Source organism: Capricornis sumatraensis, chromosome 1, assembly GCF_032405125.1.
Source record: "Capricornis sumatraensis isolate serow.1 chromosome 1, serow.2, whole genome shotgun sequence".
Classification (NCBI taxonomy): domain Eukaryota; kingdom Metazoa; phylum Chordata; class Mammalia; order Artiodactyla; family Bovidae; genus Capricornis; species Capricornis sumatraensis.
Window position 1 is genome coordinate 254551921 of NC_091069.1, and position 27071 is coordinate 254578991.

General features: G+C 47.2%; 1 protein-coding gene across 1 annotated transcript; it reads left to right on the forward strand.

Moving 5' to 3' along the window:
* The first annotated feature begins 59 nt into the window (after positions 1-59).
* On the forward strand, positions 60-26581 carry CHAF1B (chromatin assembly factor 1 subunit B). Its single transcript, XM_068982954.1, has 13 exons — positions 60-185; positions 1418-1550; positions 2249-2366; positions 3364-3467; positions 7700-7796; positions 9850-9934; positions 11358-11451; positions 20295-20364; positions 20465-20589; positions 23547-23694; positions 24460-24891; positions 25519-25613; positions 26481-26581. The coding sequence occupies exons 1-13, from the start codon at positions 60-62 to the stop codon at positions 26579-26581; spliced, it is 1728 nt and encodes a 575-aa protein (XP_068839055.1).
* Positions 26582-27071: the final 490 nt, after the last annotated feature.

Here is a 27071-nt window from a genome sequence, read left to right on the forward strand (position 1 = left end):
CCCACCCCCACGCACCACCCCCTGAGGAACTGTGTTTCTCTCCTTGAAGACTCCCGAGGATGAAAGTCATCACTTGCGAGATCGCCTGGCACAACAAGGAGCCGGTGTACAGCCTGGACTTCCAGTATGGAGCCGCCGGGAGGATCCACCGGCTGGCCTCCGCGGGGGTGGACACGGCTGTCAGGGTAAGCGGGGCATGAGGAGTGGGAAGGGCCCTGGAAGCAACGTTGAAGTGGCATTCTCCCTCCACTCTTGTGTTTTTGTTTTTTGTTTTTTTTTAGGTATACTGTTTCATTAACATTTAAACCAATTTTATGATAATTGAAATAAAATTATAATAGGCAAAGCTTTTAATGTTGAAAGCAAATGATTGTTGAAATAAAATTATAATAGGCAGAGCCTTTAATGGAGCAACATATTGAACACGTCAGATTACACAGACAAAAGCCCCAGAATTGGAAGTAAAACCCACCATTGACTAAACAGATGTCCTTGGTTGCTGACAGAATCTCCGACTTGAGTCAGTAATGAAGTGCAGGATCAGTAAATGCTAGCAGATATCGCAGATTCCAACCTTAGATGGTTTTCCCGAGCAGGGCACTCTTGTGTTTTTATAATGACTGTTAAACGCAGGGCTTCCCAGCTGGCGGGCTCAGCGGTAAAGAATCTGCCAATGCCTGAGACGCAGGTTCAATCTCTGAGTCGGGAAGATCCCCCTGGAGGAGGAAATGGCAGCCCACTGCAGTATTTTTTTCCCCTGGGAAATCCCATGGACACAGGAGCCTGGGGTTGCAAAGAGTCGGACAGGACTGAGCACGCACACTGCAGGCAATCATCACAAATTATTGTACTAAGTTACCTAGCCCAGGGGCTTCCCAGGTGCACTAGCGGTAAAGAATCTGCTTGCCAAAGGCAGGAGGTGCCAGTTGGATCCCTGGGTGGGGAAGATCCCCTGGAAGAGGAAATGGCAAATCCACTCCAGTATTCTGGCCTGGAGAATCCCATGGACAGAGGAGCCTGGGGGTCTCAAAGAGTCAGACACAACTGAGTGACAAAGTGTATGTATATGTGTATTTAGCCCAGATGGATAAATTTTCAGGATCTTGAGTCAACAATGAGGCAATAGCGAGCAACTTTCTTCCTAGGGTCCTGTTACATAGACTGATGTCACTGGATGTGGTGATGTTATTATTTCAGAACCCTGAGCCAGTTTCCTCTAGGGGAAGAGTTTGCACAAGAAAGAGGTGGGAGGCAGTGGCACTGGAGGTTTATATTTCAGATAGGAATTACTTCCTCTTACGTTTCAAAAGAGAAACTAAATTTTCTTTCTGAAAATCAGTGCAGGGTTGTTTTAGTAGGTGCAGTATGAAGCCTGCTCACTACATGTTTCTCTGAATGAGTGTTTTTGTATCAACAGATCTGGAAGGTAGAAAAAGGACCAGATGGAAAGGCCATCGTTGAATTTTTGTCCAATCTTGCTCGTCATACCAAAGCGGTCAATGTCGTACGTTTTTCTCCAAATGGGGAAATTTTAGCATCAGGAGGGGACGGTGAGTATTTTACTTCGAATCTGTAGAAACCAGATACACACATGTCTCATAGCCAATACTGAGATTTGAGCTAGATATACTTTCTCATTTCAGAGGTCGCTTGACCCTCTGAATCTGTCATTTAGATAGTTTAGGGGAGTTATGGGGATATGTTATGGGGAGTATTTCATTCTTTTTTATAGCTAAGTAATATTCCGTTGCATTTATGTACCACATCTTCTTTATCCATTCTTCTGTTGATGGACATTTAGGTTGCTTCCATGTCCTCGCTATTGTAAACAGTGCTGCAGTGAACGGTTTCTGTACTTTTGTATACATTTGAAAATTCCCATTATAGAGGGAATTCCCTAGTGGTCCAGTGGTTAGGACCCTGTGCTTCCACTGCTGGGGGCCCTGGTTCCATTGCTGGTCAGGAAATAAGATCCCATAAGCCACCCAGTATGCACCCCCCAAAAAAAACCCCCCAGATTTCCATTATAGAGCTTAAAATATCTGATACAGAAAAACACAATATAAGAACACAGTAAATTAGTAGAAAGCTTTTGTTCAGAAGGGAAACTCGCTGTTCCTGCCCGAATTCTTAGAGGTAAATCCTCATGGCCATAGTGTCTGAGGATATTGTTTAATGTCCTAAAAATCCAGAAGTGAAGAAGCCACACAGGAAAGCGTGATTTGCGTTTAATCGACTCACTCTGCAGATGCTGTCATTCTGCTCTGGAAGGTGAATGATAACAAAGAGCCGGAACAGGTTGCTTTTCAGGATGAGGATGAGGCTCAGCTGAACAAGGAGAATTGGACTGTCGTAAAAACCCTGAGGTAACCTTGGGAGGGACCTGCAGAGGGGTTAGCTTTAGGACCTGAGTGCATTCAGCTGATAGGCATTTAGACTTTCATATCTCACTTAAAACTTTTACTTGTGCAAGACAGTAATGCAGGCATAGTTTAAAACAGTGGCCCCCCAATATTTTTGGCACCAGGGACAGGTTTCGTGGAAGACAGTTTTTCCACAGACTGGGGGTGAGGGGTGATTTCTGGCTGATTCAAGTGCATTACATTTTTTGTGAACCTTATTTCTGTTGTTATTATTATTATATTATAATATATAATGAAATAATTACACAGTTGTCACTTGCTGCTCAGTGATAGAGTATGCAGGCAGTTGATTCATCATGGTCTCCTGAGGTCCTCCTCCCTGAGCCACTCCCCAGAGCTCACCTCATGGCCTGAGCTCCACCTCAGATCATCAGGCATTAAATTCTCACAAGGAGCCTGCCACCTGGGTCCCTCTCAAGCACCATTCACCGCAGGGCTCACCGTAGGACTCACGGCCCTGTGAGAATCCAGAGCCACTGCCGACCTGAGAGGAGGCGGAGCTCAGGCAGGAATGTGATCGCCGGGGAGTGGCTGTAAATACACAGGAAGCTCCTCCTGCCTCCTCCCAGCCTCCTGCCAGCTAGCCCAGTTCCTAACAGGCCACGGGCTGGTAGCAGTCCAGGGATTGGGGACCCCTGGCTTAAAAAGAAAAATAGGGATTAAAATGGATTTTCCATTAAAAGCCATTAAAATAGAGTTCCCTAGTTTCTCTTATAAAATTTTCTTTAGTAAACTTGAATCAATTTTAAAGATACAAATATCCTTGAATGTAGTAGTTTATAGCAACAGCTAATATAGCTATATAGCTAATGTAGCTCTAGTGGGAATTCTACAATCCCATTGTGTGGGCCCTGAGTTTGCCTTCAAATTTTTGACTTTTTTTTTTCTCTCCTCAAGACAAGAATTGCTTTTTCTTTTCTTTTCCCTCTTTGGGTTCTAGGGGCCACTTAGAAGACGTGTATGATATTTGCTGGGCAACTGACGGGAACTTAATGGCTTCTGCCTCTGTGGACAACACGGCCATCATGTGGGACGTTAGTAAAGGTAGCTGATGTGTTTTTGCTATTGTCGGGGGAAAAGTGCAAGTGTTAGTTGTTCAGTCATGTCCAATTCTCTGCGACCCCATGTACTATAGCCCGCCAGGCTCCTCTGCCCTTGGAATTTCCCAGGCAGGAGTACTGAAGTGGGTTGCCATTTCCTCCTCCAGGGGATCTTCCCGACCTAGGGCTGGAACCAGGTCTTCTGCGTTTCAGGCAGGGTCTTTGCTGTCTGAGCCACCAGGAAAGCCCATTATTAGGGGAGCGATATTCCAAGTGGCTGAAAAGTCGAACCATGAAACGCTTCAGAAGAGTTTCTTTAGCGGACTGAAACAGAAGTTTAGCTGGACAGCTTAGGGATTATCCCCATATGCCAGGGGTGCAGTTGGAATGTATGAGGTTTAGCAGTGGTGTTATGAGTCATGAGTTGCTGATGCCAAAGCAAGGTAGACACCACACGCCTGGGGGTGCAGACATGACGGGGGAGCAGGTGGGGAGGGACAGGGCTGATCCCGGCCTTCACAGACCTGAGGATCTTGGAAGGTTATCAGGTCATCCTTATTAGTGGGGCATTTCCTGCTCGATATAGCGGTAGGTTTGATCAGGTTTCCCTGGTGGCTCAGCTGGTAAAGAATCCACCCGCAATGTGGGAGACCTGGGTTCAATCCCTGGGGTGGGAAGACCTTCTGGAGAAGGGAAAGGCTACCCACCCCAGTATTCAGGCCTGGAGAATTCCATGGACTGTATAGTCTTTGGGGTCACAAAGAGTCGGACACAACTGAGCGACTTTCAGTTCACTTCACTTCATGGTCAGCTTTACATTTCAGGACATCGAGTAAAGCAAAGGATACCTCACTGCTTTGAAAGAACCTGTTTTGGAGGGGTGTGGGAGGAGGTGGGAGGTAAACACATGAGAAGTTAACTACCGTTTGAAAATAGCAGTGGTGGCCAATGCCTAACAACTTTTTCCCGCCACAGTCCTGCAGTCAAGCTTGGTGTTTTCTCCCAAACCTCTTCCTCTCCTTTCCTTTATCTGGTCATTCTCCACCAGCCCAGATACCCAGGTCAGGGGTCAGGCTGTGGCTGTTGGCATCCTCTGCGGTCTCAGCGCTGCATCCGCCCGGTTTCCATCCATACTGCAAACACCTCTCTTGTGTTAATAGTTCCGTGCTGTTCCCTGAAGCAGCGTCTCTTGCCTCCTCTGAGTCACACTCTTTCTAATCAGTCCCCAACATTTCGGCCACGGGGAAGACCGGTGTGACCAGCATCCTCATCTTCTTTTTCCCAAACCTTGATATTTTGGAGTCTGCAGACACTCCATCCAGCACCTCTGAAACCAGCTGTAATGACCTTGAACGCTGCCAGCCCGCTGGACACTCTTGCAGGTGCTGGAAAATACCCAAATATGATGGTCACGTTCTAGCAGGATGTGAATAAGTGCGCAACCGTCCATCTGATGTTAGGAAGTGATGGCGCCCCGAGGGGGTCAGCGAGTGGTTGGGTGATCAAAAAGGCTTCTCTGAACACGTGGAGTTTGAAAAGAGACTGGAATGAAGTTGGGGAATGAAGACTGTGTGCATTGTTTTGGGGAATGGTGTTCCTGCCTGTGGGAACAGCAGGTGCGGAGGCCCTGTGGCCAAAACAGCTTGCTGTGTCCAGGCAACAGGAAATCGAGGGTTGCAGGAGCAGGAGGGGAAAGGAGGACCCCAGGCTGGAGGGTGGTGGTGGGCCTGGCCACCCGGGTCGGGTCTCAGGTTGTATCCTAGGTGTGATCGTGAGCTGCCAAAGGGCTTTGAGCAGTAGAGCAACCTGATTTTACTTATTAGCACGTGGCATGCTGATCCTGGGACAACAGAGAAGTGGGCAGGGGGAGGAGCGGTTTTTAAGGAGTGTGGAAATCGAGACTTCAGTGTAAGCCTTTGTTTTAAATGTGTAACATGGGCAAGGTTGTTCAAAGTCAGTAAGTTTTTGTATTTGTGGATTTGCACATGCTGTGATTCCGTCTCCTGCCCATCACCTTCAGTTCAGTTCAGTTGCTCAGTTCTGTCCTACTCTTTGTGACCCCACGGACTGCAGCAGACCAGGGCTCCCTATCCATCACCAACTCCCACTTTACTCAGGCTCATGTCCATTGAGCCAGTGAAGCCATCTAACCATCTCATCCTCTGTTGTCCCTTTTTCCTCCCACCTTCAATATTTCCGAGCATCAGGGTCTTTTCAAATAAGTCAGTTCTTCACATCAGGTGCCAAAGTATTGGGGTTTCAGCTTCAACATCAGTCCTTCCAATGAATATTCAGGATTGATCTCCTTTAGGATGGATCTCCTTGCAGTCTAAGGGACTCGCAAGAGTCTTCTCCAACACCACAGCTCAAAAGCATCAATTGTTCAGCACTTAGCTTTCTTTATAGTCCAACTCTCACATCCATACATGACCACTGGAAAAACCATAGCTTTGACTAGACGGACCTTTGTTGGCAAAGTAATGTCTCTGCTTTTTAATATGCTGTCTAGGTTTGTCGTAACTTTTCTTCCGAGGAGCCAAGTGTCTTTTAATTTCATGGCTGCAGTTACCATCTGCAGTGATTTTGACTCCAGAGTTGAATTCATCATCTTCAAGATGGCCCTTGAAGAAGAATGCCTACTTGGTCCGCACTTGTCCTGTCTGCTGTCCTCTGTCCCAGAGCTGGGCATCTGTCTCTGAAGGCCTGTCCTCCGACAGCTCTGACAGGGACACCTTGGGCCAGGTGGCCTGCCCCCCATCAGCACATCTCCACCTGGTCCCTCAGCACGTCCGATTCTTGCTCATTGCCTTCCAGGAGCCCCGCGGTCCACTGAGCTCTCTGCTTCCTGGTCTGTCGGCCCCTCCAGCCTCTCGTATTCTCCCTGTCTAGCTTGTTTCCCAAGGGGATCATGTACAAACACAGACCGTCTTCATCCACCTGCCCCACCAAGACAAACTCCAGCCCAGGATCGGCTGTGGTCCTGGTCCCAGGCTGAACACAGCTGGTCACAGACCCACACGCTGCACCCCAAGCCCCTGCAGATGCGTCCCCAGCAGCCTTCGGGGGCGGGTGGGTGGTCCCAAGGTCCCTGCCCTTTTCGCTTGTGAGGTCCAATCCCACCCCTGTTTCCCCAGCAGCCTCCCCCACAAACCTCCAAAGATCTCCCAAAGCCGCTTCTTCATCCCCAGCCACTTAATCCCAGCAGACTCCCAGAGAAGAGCCTCATGAAGGGGAGGGGGACGCAGTTAGTCTGACATCTGTGGTGTGCACACGAAGGTCCCTGGTGACCTTGGGGCCTGTGGTTTTAGGGGGCAGTGGTGGGTGTGGGGAGCCGGTGCCCCCGGCAGAAGGTTGAGTGAGTGAGAGGCGAGGAGGTCGCCAGAGTGAGTGACCAGGTGTAGAGTGCTACCTCCAGAAGAGGGTTTTGTTTCTCAAAGACTGGCCAAGGCTTCCTAACTCCCTCTTCACTTCTTCCAGGTCATCTTTGTGTGTGAGTGGTTTTATCCTCCATGTTTCTCCCCCAAAGCCCTTTCCCGTCTGGGCCTGCCTTGCTCTGGGGCAGGCCCTTGGCTCTCACCCGGTCTCCTGTCCCCTCCCGACTAGTGACACTTCCTGTGTGTGCTCTCTTCAACCCTCGGCTTCATCCTTGACATGCAGGTCACTTCCCAGCTCAGCGTTGCGCCGAGCTACACTGTGAGCCCCCAGAACCTTTCTCTCGCACACGAGGGTGTCGCACACACCAGCAGTCTCAGCTGCCTGTCATTTCCCCGAACACCAAGCTGGCTTTCACCCCGTGGGTTTGCTCAGAATGCTGCCTTCTCTCCCCGCTGGCCCCCTATGTCCTGCCTAACCTGGAGACCTGAACTCTGAGCTCACGCCTTCTCCACCCTCACCCCCTGCTTTCTTGGCTGCCCCTCGTCCTCCCCATGGTGTCAGTGTGCATGCCCAGTGGTGGTCTGTTCTCCCCTCCCCGTGCCCCTGCCACTCGTATTCTTTCTGTCCAGCTTGCTCTCCAAGGGGACTGTGTGTGCATAGCTGCCACTGGAAGCTCTGAGCTCCCTAGGAGGGGGTACCATGTGGTTATCTTTGACCCCAGAGCCTGACTTGGGGTTTGGTAGAGAGGCTCAATCACCCACTGCTGAATGATGGAACAGCAAAGTAATAATACTTAAATTGTAGTTTGTACCATTTGTGCATTAGTGGGTTTTAGTAGTGTGTTGTATGCTTTATCCATAGGCCAGAAGATCTCAATTTTTAATGAACATAAAAGTTACGTACAAGGAGTAACCTGGGATCCTTTGGGTCAATATGTTGCTACCCTGAGCTGTGACAGGTAAGTTAGTATTTGACGAGTTGTCCTCACCTCTGTTAGCTTGAAGTTTTCTTCAGAGATATTTTTATTACAGCTTAACCAATATAAATCACAATCTAGCTTTGATTCTTTTGTTCCTGATTTCATAGAAAGCATTTTATTTTACTGTTATTCTTAAAACTGGAGAAGGCAATGGCAACCCACTCCAGCATTCTTGCTTGGAGAATCCCATGGACGGAGGAGCCTGGTGGGCTGCAGTCCATGGGGTCACTAAGAATCGGATACGACTGAGCATCTTCACTTTCACTTTCATGCATTGGAGAAGGAAATGACAACCCACTCCAGTATTCTTGCCTCGAGAATCCCAGGGACGGGGGAGCCTGGTGGGCTGCCGTCTCTGGGGTCGCACAGAGTCGGACACGATTGAAGAGACTTAGCAGCAGCAGCATTCTTAAAACAGAGTAAGAAATTGGAGACGGATTAGGACAAGAGCCTTACACAAAGTTAGTACTTAATAAATCTTTATTGAATGGGTGAATGAATGCAGAAATAGCTCTGAGTTAAATCTGAACTTTTTTAAAGAAAAAGTCTTTTATAAATATGACCTAGGAAAGAAGAGATACCTAGTGCTAAGGTTGGATATTTTTTTCATTTTTTTGATTAGTGTTTACTGCTACAGTGATTTTAACAACTCCATTTAAATTAACTTGAAAAGATATTTTATCTTGTTTTCCTCCTTGTTTCAAGGAGGTCCTGTTGCCGTATTTACTGATATAATTAAATACAGTAATTTAATTGTGTTCTTGGAACAAAGAATTTTAAAAAAAGCCAGGAGGATTTCCCTGGTGGTCCAGTAGTTAAGACTCTGTGCTCCCACTGCAGGGGACCTGGGTTCAATTCCTGGTCAGGGAACTAGATCCTACATGCTGCAACAAAGACCTGGTGTAGCTAAATTAAAAAAAAAAACAAAAAACACAGAGGTACCAATCATATTGCTCACCTGTCATAATAGTCCTTTTTCAAGTCTCTTCAGCTTTTCTTCTCAGATTTATAATGGCCCTGCTCTAGCCATTTGCAGATTTGTTTTAGGTTGAAAGTTATCACTAGAAAAAAAGTACATAATGACATTTTTAGTATAGCGCGTATAGAGCCATGAAGTCTTTTGTTAGGTTTATTACTGCCATAATTGAGAAGTGCCTCCCCTGGTGACTCCAGTGGTTAAGAATCTGCCTGCAGTACAGGAAACCCGGGTTCAATCTCTGGGTTGGAAAGATCCTCTGGGGTAGGAAATGGCAGCCCACTCCAATGTTCTTGCCTGGAGAATTCCATGGACAGAGGAGCCTGATGGAGTCTCAGAGTCAGACACAACTGAGTGACTAAGCACATACAGCTACTTTTAAGTATAACAAACTGGATTTCAGATAACCCTGGAACGAAAACACTAAGGAAGAATTAGTGTTTATAACATTCCAGATGTCATTTATTTTCTGGTATATGTGGGCGGATTCTTTGGCTTTGCCCCAATGACATGTGGGATCTTAGTTCCCCAACCAGGGATTGAACCCATGCCCTCTGCAGTGGAAGGGCCGAGTTATAACCACTGGACTGCCAGGGTAATCCCCTGGTGTATGTGTTTTATTCAACACTCAGGATTGAAACAGTCTGATTGGCTTGGGGAATAATATGAATTACCAACAACCAGTTTACCTGCTAGTGTTTTCCTTATTCTTGCAAATCCCTGAGGCCAAGACCCTTCCACACAAAATCAACTTCACGACAGTTGTGCAGATGGCCACTGGGCCACACGTCCAAGACCCGAAGTTCATCACCCTTGACAAGTTGAAACATTCCGTAAAAAAGTGAAATTACGGGGTATTTCCCCCCTTCGTTAGCGGTAGCCTTTCAGTTGTTAATATTTGCCCGTGTCCTTCAGTTAAGTGTGAAAGTCTTTGGTCAGTGGTTTTGCAGGCCGCAAGTTGTTGAAGCAGTCTTTAGTTCTGGTATTAGATTGTTTCTGTGTGAAACGTAATTCACTTACTAGAAGAGATAGGTCAGACTTGTCTTCTTTGTTTAGGATCCTGAGGGTGTACAGCACGCAGAAGAAACGTGTGGCTTTTAACGTCTCAAAGATGCTGTCTGGAGTGGGGGCCGAAGGAGAGGTACAGGACTGACATTCCATCCCACCTGTGCTTAAGTTGGGACCCAGGAAGTCATGAGCGCCTCTGTATCTTGCGGCTAAGCCCCTGGCGGCCAGGCCCCGACACCTGAACTGCGGTGTGACTTCCTCTCAGACTGCCAAGTCTCAGTGGGGGGTTGCTGGGCTGACCTGAGTGGGAGTGGGGACCTCTGGGGGCCAGGGGAAGAGTAGGTGGTGAATCTCAGGGGTTTCCAGTCCTGCATGAGCTATGGAGTCACCTGGGCAGCAGGTAAAAGTACAGGTGCCTGGGCCTCACCCCCAGAGATGTGTTTCACATGGCTGGAGGCAGCCAGGGCCCTGGGGTCTGAGGTGCAGTGAGGGTAAGGAACCACTGACCAGGAACATCCCAGCCCTAGGCAACAGGAGGGCAGGTGGGTCCAGCACCTTCCAGGCAGGTAGAGGGGCAACGTGGGCCACTGGGCTGGTACCCAGGAATGGGAAGGGTTCTGATCTTTGGGAAGAAGCAGCAAATAAAGGTAGCACCCTGGTCCTCGAGATGTCAGATGACTGAATACTAAGGCAGGCAAGGAGCTGAAAGGGAGCGAAGTGGTTACTGGACCAAAGGAGGGATGACTGTAAAGCAGTCCTGGGCAGCAGGTTAATAAGGCAGAGTGGGCTATGGGCTGGCCTGGGTCTGGAGGATTAAATGCTTAGTGTTTCTAAAGTGTCAGGTGCATGGCAGCAAAAACTGTTCCACAAAGGTGTTCAAGTAGTGTTGTCTGGGAAGGTGATGGGGTTACTATTTCCTTTTTAAAAAGGGTTCATTTGGTGGGAGATTCTAAATATATACACACAGATAACAAACAAAAGGGCTCCTAGTTAACTTCCTGCCTTTTCCCAGTCTCATTTCCCAGGCAAAGCACTGCTCACAGCATGGTGTGTTCTTACAGAGGTATATGCATTTAATAATTGTTGAACGACACAAACACATAGACCCACTCCAGTATTCTTGCCTGGGGAGTCCCAGGGACAGAAGAGCCTGGCGGGTCACAGAGTCAGACACAATTGAATAGCTTTACACTTTCACTTTCAAACACGTAGATACACACACACACAGAGCTTTCCTTACCAACAATGGGAGATGAGTTCAAGACTGATGGCCTTTGCAGTCTCACTTTCAAACACGTAGATACACACACACACACACACACACACCCATACACACACACACACACACACAGCTTTCCTTACCAACAATGGGAGATGAGTTCAAGACTGATGGCCTTTGCAGTCCTGTGTGATTATTTGATTTGTAATGTGTTACAATTTCATACCTATTATTATGTCAGTAATAGATGACAATATGTAGTGAAGAGGTAGGAATTGGTAAGCCTTTATTGTGAATGTGAAGATTCAGGATAACATGTAAACTTTGTGTGCTGCAGGCGAGAAGTTACCGGATGTTCCACGATGACAGCATGAAGTCGTTCTTCCGTAGACTGAGTTTCACTCCTGATGGATCTTTGCTTCTCACACCAGGTGTGTTTCACGAAGCTTTGGATTTGAGGGCAGGAGGGCAGCAGTGCTGGGGTCTGGGCTCCTCATTCTGGGATGCTTTTTGCAGCTCAGGGAATTCTGATGAAACCAGTGGTCCCAACCCGTCCACACACACTTCAGTTGTGTCTGACTCTTTGCAACCCCATGGACTGTAGCCCACCAGACCCCACTGTCCACAGGATTCTCCAGGCAAGAATACTGGAGTGGGTTGCCATGCCTTCCAAGGGATCTTCCCGACCCAGGGATTGAACCCACATCTCTTAGGTCTCCTCCATTGGCAGATGGGTTCTTTACCACTAGCGCCACTTGGGAAGCCCTTCCAAAACCTCCAGAGAGCTTCCGAAAGTCCTGGTACTTGGGTCCCACCCCCCTAGAGATTGTATTTTAACTGGTTTGGAGTGTGTGGTCTGGGTTTTGCAATTTCAGAAAGATCCCCAGTGGTATTAACACACAGACAAGTTTGTGAGCTACTAGACTAGAGTGAGAAATGTATTCTCTTACATAAATTCAATTAAAAAAATTTTTTAACAAATTCCTTTTCCCTAGACATATATACCGAGGTCATAGTTCTAAAACTAACGAGAAAGTGCCCTTATCATGTTTATTCTGAGTAATGAAGCATCCTGTTGTGACAGGGTCTAGACACAGACAAGTTGGGTTGGAATAACTTGTGGGTGTGTAGTGGTGAAGTCTGACAGGTCAGCAGAATCAGCGAGGACATGTCAGGCTCGTTGTCTGCAGGAGGGCGAGAGGGTGAGCCTAGCAGAATCAGCGAGGACAGTGCTATGGCCAGCGTGGTCTCAGAGACCCCTGCTCTCCACTGCTCGGGCACCATCCTGTGTGTGATTCAGTGATGTGAACCAGGGCTCCACCAAACAGGAGGGCGCAGGTCAGGTTTGCCACTACGTGTTCCAGCCAGGCTGAGTGGGGGCCCCCAGGAGTGTGTGAATCACACAGACGTGTCGATTAGACTGTAAAAGGACAACAGAGAACATGTGGGAATGACATTGGCTTGGGGGTGGTACCAGGACCAAGAGCAAATAATTGCTTAAGTAAATTAAAAGTTACTTACTAAACTCAGTATCAAATCCTTTTTCTTAATGGCAGCTCTAAAGACATTTTCAGTTCAAATCAGATACCCGATGGGTATCTGCTGTCACTGTTAATGATTCTCAGTGGTGTTAATAAATGCAGGAAATGCAATGACAGAGATTGGAAAAGAAGAAAGAAAACGTGATAGGGTTATGCTTCTAGAAAATCCAAGAGATTAAAAAAAACGCTATCAGAATCAAAAAAGAATTTGATAAGGTGGCTAAATATTGTAAAAATACATAAATTCTTTATCTGCTACACTAGAATAAGTACTTAGAAATGTGAAAAGGACAGTTGTTCCATTCATAATAGTACAAAGTCCAGAAGACATGGGACTACATAGGAAAAAATTTAATAAGGCACAGAGCCTTGGTGAAGAAGACTAGAAGGTCTTATTGATGGTTATAAAACAAGTTCTGAACAAATAGATATTTTCTGTTCTAAAAATTAACATACTCATTGTTTTCCATTTAAAGGTTCCCTTAAGGATCCCATTTAGGGTTTTTTGGTTGTTTCTTTTGGTTTTCTGTTTTTTTAATTGGATGACATCTCAGGTTTGTTTAGTAGAGTAAATGCAAAGAATAATGCAACCAGCTTCCCATGTGGCTCAGTGGTAAAGAATCTACCTGCAGTGCAGGAGATGCAGGTTCAATCCTGGGAGTCCTCTCATCCAGGGAGTCTAGAAGATCCCCTGGAGAAGGAAATGGGAACACACTCCAGTATTCTTGCCTGGAAAATTCCATGCACAGAGGAGCCTGGCAGGTTACAGTCTATGGGGTCACAAAGAGTCAAACATGACTGAGCATTAGCACATATGAAAGAAGAATAACACTTGAGCAGGCATCTCTTTGTCTGAATGTCAGAGATTTTATAGTGTAAAAAAAAAAGATGTGCTTTTCATCATAGGGGACTGGAATGCAAAAGTAGGAAGTCGAGAGACAACCTGGAGACAGGCAAGTTTGATCTTGGGATACAAAATGAAGCAGGACAAAGGCTAATGGAGTTTTGCTAAGAGAATGCACTGGTCATAGCAAACACTCTCTTCCCATCAATACAAGAAAAGACTGTAAACATGGGCATCACCAGATGGTTAATACTGAAATCAGATGGATTATATTCTTTGCAGCTGAAGATGGAGAAGCTCTATACAGTCAGCAAAAACAAGACTGGAAGCTGACTGTCGCTCAGATCATGAACTCCTTATTGTCAAAGTCAGACTTAAAATGAAAAAAGTAGGGAAAACCACTGGGCCATTCAGGTATGACCTAAATCCCATCCCTTACGATTATACAGTGGAAGTAAGAAATAGATTCAAGGGATTAGATATGATATAGTGCCTGAAGAACTATGGATGAAGGTTTGTAACATTGTACAAGAGGTGGTGATCAAAACCATCACCAAGAAAAAGAAATGCAAAAAGGCAAAATGTTTGTCTGAGGAAGACTTACAAGTAGTTGAGAAAGAAGAGAAGTGAAAGGCAAAGGAGAAAAGGAAAGATATATCTATTTGAATGCTGAAAAATATACCCATCTGAAGAGTTCCAAAGAATAGCAAGGAGAGATAAGAAAGCCTTCCTCAGTGAACAATGCAAAGAAATAGAGAAAACAACAGAATGGGAAAAACTAGAGATCTTTTCAAGAAAATTAGAGATACCAAGGAAACATTTCACACAAACAAGGGTACAGTAGACAGAAACGGTATGGACCTAACAGAAGCAGAAGATATTAAGAAGAGGTGGCAAGAATACACAGAAGAACTATACAAAAAAATATCTTCATGACCCAGATAACCACAATGGTGTGATCACTCACCTAGAGCCAGACATCCTGGAATGTGAAGTCAAGTGGGCCTTAGGAAACATGCCTATGAACAAAGCTAGTGGTGGTGATAGAATTCCAGTTGAGCTATTTCAAATCCTAAAAGATGATGCTGTGAAAGTGCTGCGCTCAATAGGCCAGCAAATTTGGAAAACAGCATTGGCCACAGGACTGGAAAAGGTCAGTTTTCATTCCAATCCCAAATGAGGACAATGCCAAAGAATATTCAAACTACCATACAGTTGTACTCATCTCACACCCTAGCAAAGTAATGCTCAAAATTATCCAAGCTAGGCTTCAACAATACATGAAACAAGAAATTCCAGATGTTCAAGTTGGATTTAGAAAAGGCAGAGGAACCAGAGATCAAATTGCCAACATCCACTGGATCATAGAAAAGGCAAAAGGATTCCAGAAAAACATCTGCTTCACTGACTACGCCAAAGCCTTTGACTGTGTGGATCACAACAAACTGGAATATTCTTAAAGAGATGGGAATACCAGACCACCTTACCTGCCTCCTACAAAACCTGTTATGCAGGTCAAGAAGCAACGGTTAGAACCAGACATAGAACAATGGACTGGTTCCAAATTGGGAAAGGAGTACGTCAAGGCTGTATACTGTCATCTTGCTTATTTAACTTATATGCAGAGTACATCATGTGAGCCACAGTCAGCTCCTGGTCTTGTTTTTGTTGACTGTGGCTCAGATCATGAATTCCTTATTACCAAATTCAGACTTAAATTGAAGAAAGTAGGGAAAACCGCTAGACCATTCAGGTATGACCTAAATCAAATCCCTTATGATTATACAGTAGAAGTGAGAAATAGATTTAAGGGCCTAGATCTGATAGATAGAGTGCCTGATGAACTATGGAATGAGGTTCATGACATTGTACAGGAGACAGGGATCAAGACCATCCCCATGGAAAAGAAATGCAAAAAAGCAAAATGGCTGTCTGGGGAGGGCTTACAAATAGCTGTGAAAAGGAGAGAGGCAAAAAGCAAAGGAGAAAAGGAAAGATATAGGCATCTGAATGCAGAGTTCCAAAGAATAGCAAGAAGAGATAAGAAAGCCTTCTTCAGCGATCAATGCAAAGAAATCAAGGAAAACAACAGAATGGGAAAGACTAGAGATCTCTTCAAGAAAATTAGAGATACCAAGGGAACATTTCATGCAAAGATGGGCTTGATAAAGGACAGAAATGGCATGGACCTAACAGAAGCAGAAGATACTAAGAAGAGGTGGCAAGAGTACACGGAAGAACTATACAAAAAAGATCTTCACGACCCAGATAATCATGATGATGTGATCACTAATCTAGAGCCAGACATCCTGGAATGTGAAGTCAAGTGGGCCTTAGAAAGCATCACTACGAACAAAGCTAGTGGAGGTGATGGAATTCCAGTGGAGCTATTTCAAATCCTGAAAGATGATACTGTGAAAGTGCTGCACTCAATACGCCAGCAAATTTGGAAAACTCAGCAGTGGCCGCAGGACTGCAAAAGGTCAGTTTTCATTCCAATCCCAAAAAAAGGCAACGCCAAAGAATGCTCAAACTACCGCACAATTGCACTCATCTCACATGCTAGTAAAGTAATGCTCAAAATTCTCCAAGCCAGGCTTCAGCAATACGTGAACTGTGAACTTCCTGATGTTCAAGCTGGTTTTAGAAAAGGCAGAGGAACCAGAGATCCAATTGCCAACATCCTCTGGATCATGGAAAAAGCAAGAGAGTTCCAGAAAAACATCCATTTCTGCTTTGTTGACTATGCCAAAGCCTTTGACTGTGTGGATCACAATAAACTGTGGAAAATTCTGAAAGAGATGGGAATACCAGACCACCTAACCTGCCTCTTGAGAAATCTGTCTTCAGGTCAGAAAGCAACAGTTAGAACTGGACATGGAACAACAGACTGGTTCCAAATAGGAAAAAGAATACATCAAGTCTGTATATTGTCACCCTGCTTATTTAACTTATATGCAGAGTACATCATGAGAAATGCTGGACTGGAAGAAACACAAGCTGGAATCAAGATTGCCAGGAGAAATATCAATAACCTCAGATATGCAGATGACACCACCCTTATGGCAGAAAGTGAAGAGGAGCTAAAAAGCCTCTTGATGAAAGTGAAAGAAGAGAGTGAAAAAGTTGGCCTAAAGCTCAGCATTCAGAAAACGAAGATCATGGCATCTGGTCCCATCACTTCATGGGAAATAGATGGGGAAACAGTGGAAACAGTGTCAGACTTTATTTTTTTGGGCTCCAAAATCACCGCAGTTGGTGATTGCAGCCATGAAATTAAAAGATGCTTACTCCTTGGAAGAAAAGTTATGACCAACCTAGATAGCATATTCAAAAGCAGGGACATTACTTTGCCGACTAGGGTCCGTCTAGTCAAGGCTATGGTTTTTCCTGTGGTCATGTATGGATGTGAGAGTTAGACTGTGAAGAAGGCTGAGTGCCGAAGAATTGATGCTTTTGAACTGTGGTGCTGGAGAAGACTCTTGAGAGTCCCTTGGACTACAAGGAGATCCAACCAGTCCATTCTGAAGGAGATCAACCCTGGGATTTCTTTGGAGGGAATAATGCTGAAGCTGAAACTCCAGTACTTTGGCCACCTCATGCGAAGAGTTGACTCATTGGAAAAGCCTCTGATGCTGGGAGGGATTGGGGGCAGTAGGAGAAGGGGACGACCGAGGATGGGATCGCTGGATGGCATCACAGACTCAATGGACATGAGTCTGAGTGAACTCCAGAAGTTGGTGATGGACAGGGAGGCCTGGCGTGCTGCGATTCATGGGGTCACAAAGAGTCAGACACGACTGAGCAACTGGACTGAACTGAACTGAACATCATGTGAAATGCTGGGCTGGATGAAGTTCAAGCTGGAATCAAGATTGCCCAGGAGAAATATCAATAACCTCAGATATGCAGATCACACCAGCCTTATGGCAGAAAGTGAAGAGAAACTAAAGGGCCTCTTGATGAAGGTGAAAGAGAAGAGTGAGAAAGCTGGCTTAAAACTCAACATTTAAAAATGAAAATTATGGCATCCGGTTCTACCACTTCATGGCAAATAGTTGGAGAAACAATGGAAACAGTGACAGACTTTATTTTTCTGGGCTCCAAAATCACCGTGAACGATCACTGCAGCCAGGGAATTAAAAGACACTTACTCCTTGGAAGAAAAGCTATGACTAACCTAGACAGCACATTAAAAAGCAGAGGTAGTACTTTGCCGGCAAAGGTCTGTCTAGTCAAAGCTATGGTTTTTTCCAGTAGTCATGTATGGATGTGAGAGTTGGACCATAAAGAAAGCTGAGTGCTTAAGACTTGATGCTTTTCAACTGTGATGTTGGAGAAGGCACTTGAGAGTCCCTTGGACTGCAAGGAGATCAAACCAGTCAATCCTAAAGGAAATCAATCCTGAATATCCATTGGAAGGACTGATGCGAAAGCTGAAGTTCCAATACTTTGGCCACCTGATGCTAAGAGCCGACTCATTGGAAAAGACCCTGATCTTGGGAAAGATTGAAGACAGGAGGAGAAGGGGATGATAGAGAATGAGATGGTTGGGTGGCATCACCAACTCAATGGACATGAGTTTGAGCAAACTCAGGGAGATATTGAAGAACAACAGGGAATTCTGGTGTGCCGCTGTCCATGGAGTCACAAAGAGTTGGACAGAACTGAGTGACTGAACAATAATAACTGTTACCAAATAGTATGGTATTGGTATGGGTGTTCAGTCACTTCAGTCGTGTCCGACTCTGCCACCCTATGGCCCAGCCCACCAGGCTCCTCTCTACCTGTATTGGTATAGGAATAAGCATATGGATCAGTGGACCAGAGCAGAATCCAGAAATAGCTCTTGGGATAAAAGGAAATTTAGTAGGTAACCTGAGGGTATTTCAGTGGGAAGAAGGGGTTAGTGAGTGAAGAATGCTGGAATGTCCAGATGTATGGAAGGAAAAGAAACTGGACTCCTAGCTTACGTATAAAAATAAATCTCAGGTGAACTCCGTACTTAAATATCAAACATGAAAATGTAAAACTCTTACAAGAAAATCTAGAAGGCCTTTCTAGGACTGGGGAAGACCAAGCAAAAGACTGGAGACCCAGAAGCTCTTAAATGATAGACCTACTTGGCTGTAGAATGTAGAGCTTGCCTACAGGCAAGAAATGCAGTAGACAGTATCAGGAGTCATATGATGGAGCGGGAAAATAATGTTCACGGAACAGGAAAGAGAGTGCTAAATGATATCGTATGTGAGCACTCTGCCAACTGGCAAGAAGAACAGAAAAACAAAGGGAAAAAATCTGGAAGAGAGAAATGAGAGCCAAATACAAAAGGCAGTTTGTAGAAAAGCAGATCTTTGGGTGATATCAGCACACACAGGAGAATGTTCAGAAACCCAACAACAGTCAAGGCAGTGCCAGTTACCTTGATATAAGTTAGGTATGGCTCTATTCATTTCACACTGAAAAACTGAAAATACCTATGGCTGAAGGGTGTGGGTGTGGCTATTGCTGGAGGGAGTGTGGATTATCAGAGCCTTTCTGGAAAGCAGTCTGGTAACCGATCAGCGCATTGGCTTTGCTGAGTCTTCTGAGATTCACTTCATTAAAAAATGAAAACAGTACATAGGGTATATGTCCAAGCGTGTTTATTGCAAACATGGTTTGTAGTTGTTAAAAAAAAAAGCAATACTCAGAGAGGATGAATTGTGGTATTTTCATACCAGTGCACAGTAGGCAGCTACTAAAGAAAGGATCCATTGGTGCCATGCTGGTAATGAGCACAAGTGTGAATAATATCCCATTTTGTAAAACAGATTTTAAAAAGCCACTGTATAATGTACCTGCAGTTGAGTTATAACTGGTTGTGATGATTATGTGAAAGTGAAGTTACTCAGTCATGTCTGACTCTTTGTGACCCCATGGACTGTAGCCTACCAAGCTCCTCTGTCCATGGGATTCTCCAGGCAAGAATACTGGAGTGGGTTGCCATTTCCTTCTCCAGGGGATCTTCCCGATCCAGGGATCGAACCCGGGTTTCCCGCATTGGAGGCAGATGCTTTAACCTCTCAGCCACCAGGGAAGCCCAATGATTATGTGAGCATGGAGGAAATTAGCAACGACCCAGTGGTTTGTTAAGATGGATTATTTGGGGATGGAAGGATGGGTGAGCGGGAGAGGGTAGGGAGACACTGGCTCTGTCTGCTGCCCTCCCCTGGGGTATGGAATGGTCATGTGGAAGACTGTGTGGTTGTATAGGTGTGTGGAAATGTTAGTATAAAACACGGAGATGTTCCCAAAAGTAGCTGTGTGTGACTGGCATTCTCCAACAGGGTCTGACCTGGTTTTGAGTATAGTCTGCAGTGAGCTCTCAGATGTGGACTGCTCCCCAGGGCAAAGGCAGCTTCTGCAGGGGCTGGAGATGTCAGCAGAGGGCTGGTCTTCTGGCAGCCTCAGGGTACCATCAGGCAGATTAAAGAAGCCCAAGTCTCAGCCTTTGGATGGCACCTGAGGTCAGAATCGGGGGGGTGGACAGCAAGCCGAGGGTCTGATCACAGTGCTTCACCACAGGGATTGGCTGGATTCCCAGGCAGAGGTCGCTGAGGCCAGGATCCCTGCTTTCTGTTCTTCCTGCCCAGGCCTGGTAGGGGCTCCCAGGCGGCTGAGCCTTTTGGGAGGTGACACTCAGCGGGGTGACAGGTGGCTAGAACTGCAGTAAGGGCTGAGCCCAGACAGGGATGAAATGGTTGCATTTGTCCTTAGTCATCAAACATTGTCCGGGAAATAATCTTTCTGGGGAATCTTATATAAACCAGAACTGAAGCTCTTGCATCTCTGTTGGTGAACAGTCTGATAATAACACAGGCCTTGCCTTCCTCTCCTACTTCTCCAGCTGGGTGCGTGGAATCCGGTGAAAATGTAACGAACACGACTTACGTATTCTCCAGGAAAAATCTTAAAAGGTAGGCAATTAAAGAAATATATGAAACGTTTACCCCTTCTTTTTTTATTGCTTTTGTTAAGTGACGGTGCCTTTTTGCAAAACCTCAATTCATCTTCCAGGCCCATCGCCCACCTCCCGTGTCCCGCGAAGGCGACGCTTGCTGTCCGCTGCTGCCCCGTCTACTTCGAGCTGAGGCCGGTGCCAGAAGCAGGTGTGTTAAGTGACCGGGGCGGGGAGGGAAGAGGTGAGTATGGGGGTTAGTTCCATTTGACCAGTCTTAGGAGCAAAGATTGACGTTATCAAAATAACGTGTCAGCCTATGCATTGTCTATCTTTTGCTACAGGCAACTGTAAAGGAATGAAAGTAGTAGCTTTGTCTCTCTGCTGCTTGGTCAGCTATCATTCATCATCAGTTTCCTGTGCAGTAAAACTGATACATGAACTGGATTTCTGTGTAACTGTTTTCCCTCCACTGGCTGCTTTTAAGATTTTTCTGTTTGTCGGTGGCTTTAAGTAGTCCTATCACAGTGTGCCTGCCGCAGTTTTCTTTGTGTTTCCTGTGCTTGGGGTTCATTGACTGGCTTAGATCTACAAGTTTATAGTTTCCATCAAATTAGAGGAGCTTTTAAAAATATATATATTTACTTATTTGGTTGTACCTGATCAGCGGCTTCCCTGGTGACTCAGATGGTAAAGCATCTGCCTGCAGTGCAGGAGACCTGGGTTTGATCCCTGGGTCGGAAAGATCCCCTGGGATAGGAAATGGCAACCCACTCCAGTGTTCTTGCCTGGACAATCCCATGGACGGAGGAGCCTGATAGGCTATCGTCCATGGGGTCGCAAAGAGTCGGACACGACTGAGCAACTTCACCCAGTCTTAGTTGTGGGTGCGGGATCTTTAGTTACGGCACGAGGGAGCTAGTTCCCTGACCAGGGATTGAACCCCAGGCCGCCTGTGTTGGGAGCACAGAATCTTAGGCACTAGACCTCCAGGAAAGCCCCAGATATAGGGAACTTGGCCAGTTACTTCTTCAGAGACTTTGTGCTGTCACCTTCTCTCTCCCCCTTCTTCAGGGGCTCCAGCCACACGTGTGTCCGGCTGCTTGAAGCCCCCATGGCTTGCTGAGGCTTTGTTCACTCGGCTCCCCCAGCTCCGCCCCCCGCCCGCCAGTGTTTGATTTTGGATGGTTTCTGCAGCCATATTTTGAGTTCACGTACCTTTTCTTCTCTGTCGCCTGCCCTTGGTGCCATCCAGTGCATTCCTGTGACAGTGTGGTTCTCATCTCCAGAGTTCAAGTTGGCTCTTCCTTATGCATATCTGCTTTCCTCTTGCTTCTAGAACATGTGGACTACAGTTTTTAAAACAACTCTTTTAATGGCTTTGTGTACAAAGGGTTGGTTTTGATTGACTTTTTTCTCTTCATTATGGATATTTTTCTGCTTCTTGGCGTGCCTGATAATTTTTTATTAGACATTGTGGGGATTTTACCTTAGTGGATGCAGATGTATTTTCATTCTTTTTATTTTTTTTTTTAAGTTTGGCTGTGCTTCCTGGCTCCAGCATTTGTTGTCTATAGACTTTTTAATGATGGCCGCTCTGACCAGTGTGAGGTGGTGCCTCACTGTAGTTTAGATTTGCATTTCTCTAGTAATTAGTGATGTTGAGCATCTTTTCATATGGGCCATCTGTATGTCTTCTTTGCAGAAATGTCTATTTAGGTCTCCTAGCCATTTTTGGATAGGGTTGTTTTGTTGTTGTTGTTGTTGAGTTGCATGAGCTGTTTGTGTATTTTGGAAATGAAGCCCTTGTCCGTAGCATCAGTTGCAGATACTTCCTCCCATCCTGTGGATTGTCTGTCTGATTGCTGGCCTTCTTAGGGATGGCTCTTTCTTGCCCGTAGTTTTCTCATATGCGTGTACTGCCAGCGTCGGCTGAACACTCGGGAGGCCCCCACAGCTGTCTCTCTGCCCTGCCGCCGCACGCTCCACCAAGCCTCTTGGTTCCCAGCTCAGGGCGTCTGCTGGGCGCCGCCTGGGTTTCCTCCACCTTTGCAGGGCCTGGAAACTCCAGGCAGAAGGCAGGGGCGGTGGCGGGGCCCGGATCTCTTGCTTCCCGTCTCTGTGAGATTGCTGTCCTCCATGGGCTCGTGGACAGTGTCCCCCGGACCCTGGTTTCAGTGTTCTGCCAGGTATTTCACTTCTTTCAGGGGAAGGGTCAGTTGGTCCCTGTTCCTCCAAGGCTAGATGCAGAAGCTGTTTTCAACTTTCTAAACCTCTACGTGAATGACTTTCCTGCTAGCTCAGCTGGTAAAGAATCTGCCTGCAATGCAGGACATCTCGGTTCGATTCCTGGGTCGGAAAGATCCTCTGGAGAAGGGATAGGCCACCCACTCCAGTATTCCTGGGCTTCCCTGGTGGCTCAGCTGGTAAACAATCCACCTGTAGTGCGGGAGACCTGAGTTCAATCCCTGGGTTGGGAAGATCCCCTGGAATAGGAAATGGGAACCCACTCTAGTATTCTTGCCTGGAGAATCCCCAAGGACAGAGCAGTCTGGCGGGCTACGGTCCATGGGGTCGCAAAAAGTCTGCCACGACTGAGCAACTTAGCACAGCGCAGACAGCATGAAAACATCCCTTGATAAGGCGTTTCTATGTGACCCTGACTTATCCTCGTCAGGTGCTGACCCCAGGGTGACTTGCCTCATCCACACATCTTCCTTCCCTTCTCTTCGGATCTCAGGTGCCCGTGAGTCTCAGATCAGAACATGGTGTCCTCATTGGTTCATGCATGGTTCTCCTTGATTCTTAGGTGTGTGTTAGTCGCTCAGTCATGTCCAACTCTTTGTGACCCCATGGACTATAGCCACTGGGCTCCACTGTCCATGGGATTCTACAGGCAAGAATACTGGAGTGGGTTGCTGTTTTCCAGGGGATCTTCCCAACCCAGAGATCGAACCCCGGTCTCCCACACTGCAGGCAGATTGTTTACTGTCTGAGCCACCTGGGAAGCCCTGGATTCTGATATTCATGTATAAAGTAAGACAAAACTGAATTCTGTAAGGCATACGGCAAACCAGTCTTGTGAAATTATGTCACTTACGTCCCCAGGGGCGGGGCTTGGTGGGGGTCGGGTGGAGATGTGTTTGCTCTGAGAGCTTGGCTTGTTTGACCTTCTCTGCCCCTGTGTTCACCCATCACCAGAACCGGTCATGGAGCTGGTAAGCCTGCCGTACCGCCTGGTGTTCGCCGTGGCTTCCGAGGACTCGGTGCTTCTGTACGACACCCAGCAGCTGTTCCCATTCGGCTACGTGTCCAACATCCATTACCACACCCTGAGTGATATTTCCTGGTGAGTGGACAGTGAGGACTCGTACCCTCCCCTGGGGTAGCCCTGTAGTTGGCTTGGTTGGCTCTTACTTACCAGCTTTTTTTTTTTTTTTTGAAAAAAAGTATTAACATTAAAAGGAAAGCTGTGTCTCACTTGCTACAGTACTGCTTCTGGTGGTCACCTTGGTGGGTATTGATGCCACACGGATCGCCCTGTGGATTCTTCTCATTCTCATAAACCGAGAGGAAGACGCCTGGGCTCCCTGGTCGTCTGGGGACTTGCCAGGCCCCCAGGAGGAAGGAAGCCCAGACACACAGGGGGCCCTGGAAGCGGGCCCGTCCGGGGGTATCACCGCCCTGGCCTTCCTGCTTGGGGTTCTTAGCACCCTGGGCACCTTCCTCCATCTCTCCTGCCCGCTGGGGCCCCGCCTGGGCCCCGCCACCCCGCCACCCGGTTCTTGCTCTTTGTGACTCTTGATCTTCTTTAGTCCTCTTTTGATCTTGGTGGGCGAGAGGAGGCCGTCTCACCCTGATTCCCTGGTGAAGTTCATGACGAGGCAGAGGTGCTGGGGCCCTGAGAAGCTCGGGGCGGCTGGAGCAGGGGGCAGGGAAGGGGTCACACAAGCCCCTTCTCAGCCGGGCCCCTTCCCCACAACGACTCTTGTCTTCAAACAAAGCTGGGGACGGTGCTCACACTTCTGTTTTCCTGCCTGGTGATGAGCGTGCCCAGAGTGGCCAACAGCGTTTGGTAAGCTTCCTCCCTTCTGCTTCTGTTTTGGGAACGAAGGTCCAGCGATGGGGCCTTCCTGGCCATCTCTTCCACGGACGGTTATTGCTCCTTTGTGACGTTCGAGAAAGATGAGCTGGGAATCCCCCTGAAAGAGAAGCCGGTTCTGAGCGTGCGAACTCCCGATACAGCGAAGAAAACCAAGGGTCAGACCCCCTCTGGGTCTTCGCCAGGACCCAGGCCGGGGGAGGGGACCCCCACCGGCAGAATCCAGGACCCCAGCAGCCCCTCCGCCACCCCGCCGCAGGCGAAACAGTCTCCAGGCCCCCCAGCGGCCAAGGACACCCCCGCGGCCGTGCTTGGTGCCAGAGGCTCCCCAGCAGGGCCCCCCAAAGAGAAGCCCCTGCAGCCCAGCGGCCAGAACACCAAGGCCCAGCCGTCCCGGAGGGTCACGCTGAACACCCTGCAGGCCTGGAGCAAGCCCACACCCCGGTAAGCACTCAGACGCAGAAAGAACGCGTCCTTGCAGTTGGGAAAACAGCACGAGCTGAAAGCCCCCTGCCTTGTACTGTGCGAGCTCCCACACGGCGGCCAGAGAAGTGTTTCCTGACGTCCGGAGGGGCCCTGGTCTTGCTCAGACCTCCGTCCACCTTGCTTCTGGTGGGGGAGGGGAGTAGGATAATGTTTGAAGTCTTTTTGATATTAAAGTTCCCCCCCTTAATTTCTTGTGAGCTTCTTGCAGTTAGAATTTTTAAAAAGTAACTGTTGAGAATTGAGACCTGTGGATTTTTTTTAAAAAGAACCGTCTGTGTCTTAGAGCTTCCATACTGGAAGCCATGTCTGATAGTCTTAATATGAAGCATCTAGCAGGGTGGTTAGTGTGTCATTGGAAATTAACAAAGCATGGATTTTGAAGTTTTTAGATGGCTGGTTGACTATTATTTATGTGACGATTTAACTGAGTGCATGATCCTTAGTTACTAAGTAAGGAGGCACATTGACATAGTATTCAGCGCCTCGCATGAGGTCACCTCATACCTGTTTTTCCTAGGAACCTTGGTACCATATACAGTCAACCTCTGTGACGCTCACGACCTTTTACTTCTCTTTTTAATCCAGGAGAATAAACTTAATACCCTTAAAGACAGATTCTCCACTGAACTCCATATCAACCCCTATAACTTCCAGCCCTTCCACAGAGGAAATTCCATCAGGTGAGTGACACTGTGGGCTTCCCTGGTGGCTCAGCTGGTAAAGAATCTGTCTGCAATGCGGGAGACCCAGGTTTGATCCCTGGGTCAGGAAGATCCCCTGGAGAAGGGAATGGCCACCCACTCCAGTATTGTTGCCCAGAAAATCCGGTGGACAGAGGAGCCTGGTGGGCTGCAGTCCATGGGGTCACAAAGAGACACGACTGAGTGAGTTAACACTTTCACTTTTAAGCGACACTGTCTAATATAATTAATGAGAATACTGTCTCTTTTGGAAATGAACACCGCGTGACTTTAAGTCACTTCCGAGAAATCAAGGATGCATCTTGGGACCTCCCTAGTGGTCTAGTGGCTAAGACTCCACTCTCCCAATGCAGGGGGCCTGGGTTCAGTCCCTGGTTAGGGAACTAGATCTTGTGTGTCTCCACTGAGACCCCACACAGTCATATAAATAAAAGTAAATAAAATCTGGCTTTAAAAAAGGATGCATCTTACCAGGCTTGTCGTTTAAACCTGAGGCGGGGAGATGGTGTAGAGCTGGTTCTCAGTTCGGCCCTGCTGGTGCTGTGGGCGTCAGTCCTCGCTGTGGGGCTGTCCTGTGGATGCAGGCGGCACAGCAGCACCCCTGGGCGCTGTCATCCCTTCCCCCTCCTCGTGACATCTGCAGTGTCACCAGACTCTGCCCACTGCCCCTCGAGGGGCACGGCCACCCCTGGCTGCAAACCACTGGGTCAGATCTCCCCCTCAGATCCACGAAGGACCAGGCCAGGCAGTCCAGTTCCTTTGTCTGGACTCTAAATTTATCTCGTAAACTTCAGCTCTTAACTTAGAGACGTCTTCACTCACCCACCAACCTTGTGTGTGTTTAAGCCTCAGAGACGCCTGCAGACCTTCAGGTCAGCCCCCCGGAACTGAAGCGGCCCCGACTTGGTGAGCATGGAGAAGGACTCCGAGTCACGGACCCTCGATGAGACCTGTCCTGTGCCTGAAGGTGGCTAGCTCTGCAGCCCGCGGGTGCCAGCGAGAGGTGGGCCTGAAGGCAGCTGAGAGCAGTGCCGTCCGTCGGAAGTGGATTTCTCCAACGGAAGATACACGTGGCTTGGTCTTCTCCAGAGATATGCCGCCTCTTGTATTTAGGATTTGTTTTTACCTCGGAGATGCGAACATCTTAATAGATTGCATTTTCTTTTTCTTGAGTTTCTGAGATGGGAGCCCTGTATCGTCTGTGGGGTCGCAAAGACTTGGATACGACTGAGCGCCTTTTACTTTCAGTGTTCCCTGATGTGAAAATGAGTGACTCCTGCCTCGGAATATTTGTATGAAAACGCAGACACTTGACGGTGGACTCTCCTACAGCCGGAATTAGAGGAGTCAGTACTTTGAGAAGGTTTATTCCATTGGGTTTTAGTCTGTTGGATTATTTGATCAGCTTAGCTTCTAAATAGTTAATTAACTTTTGGA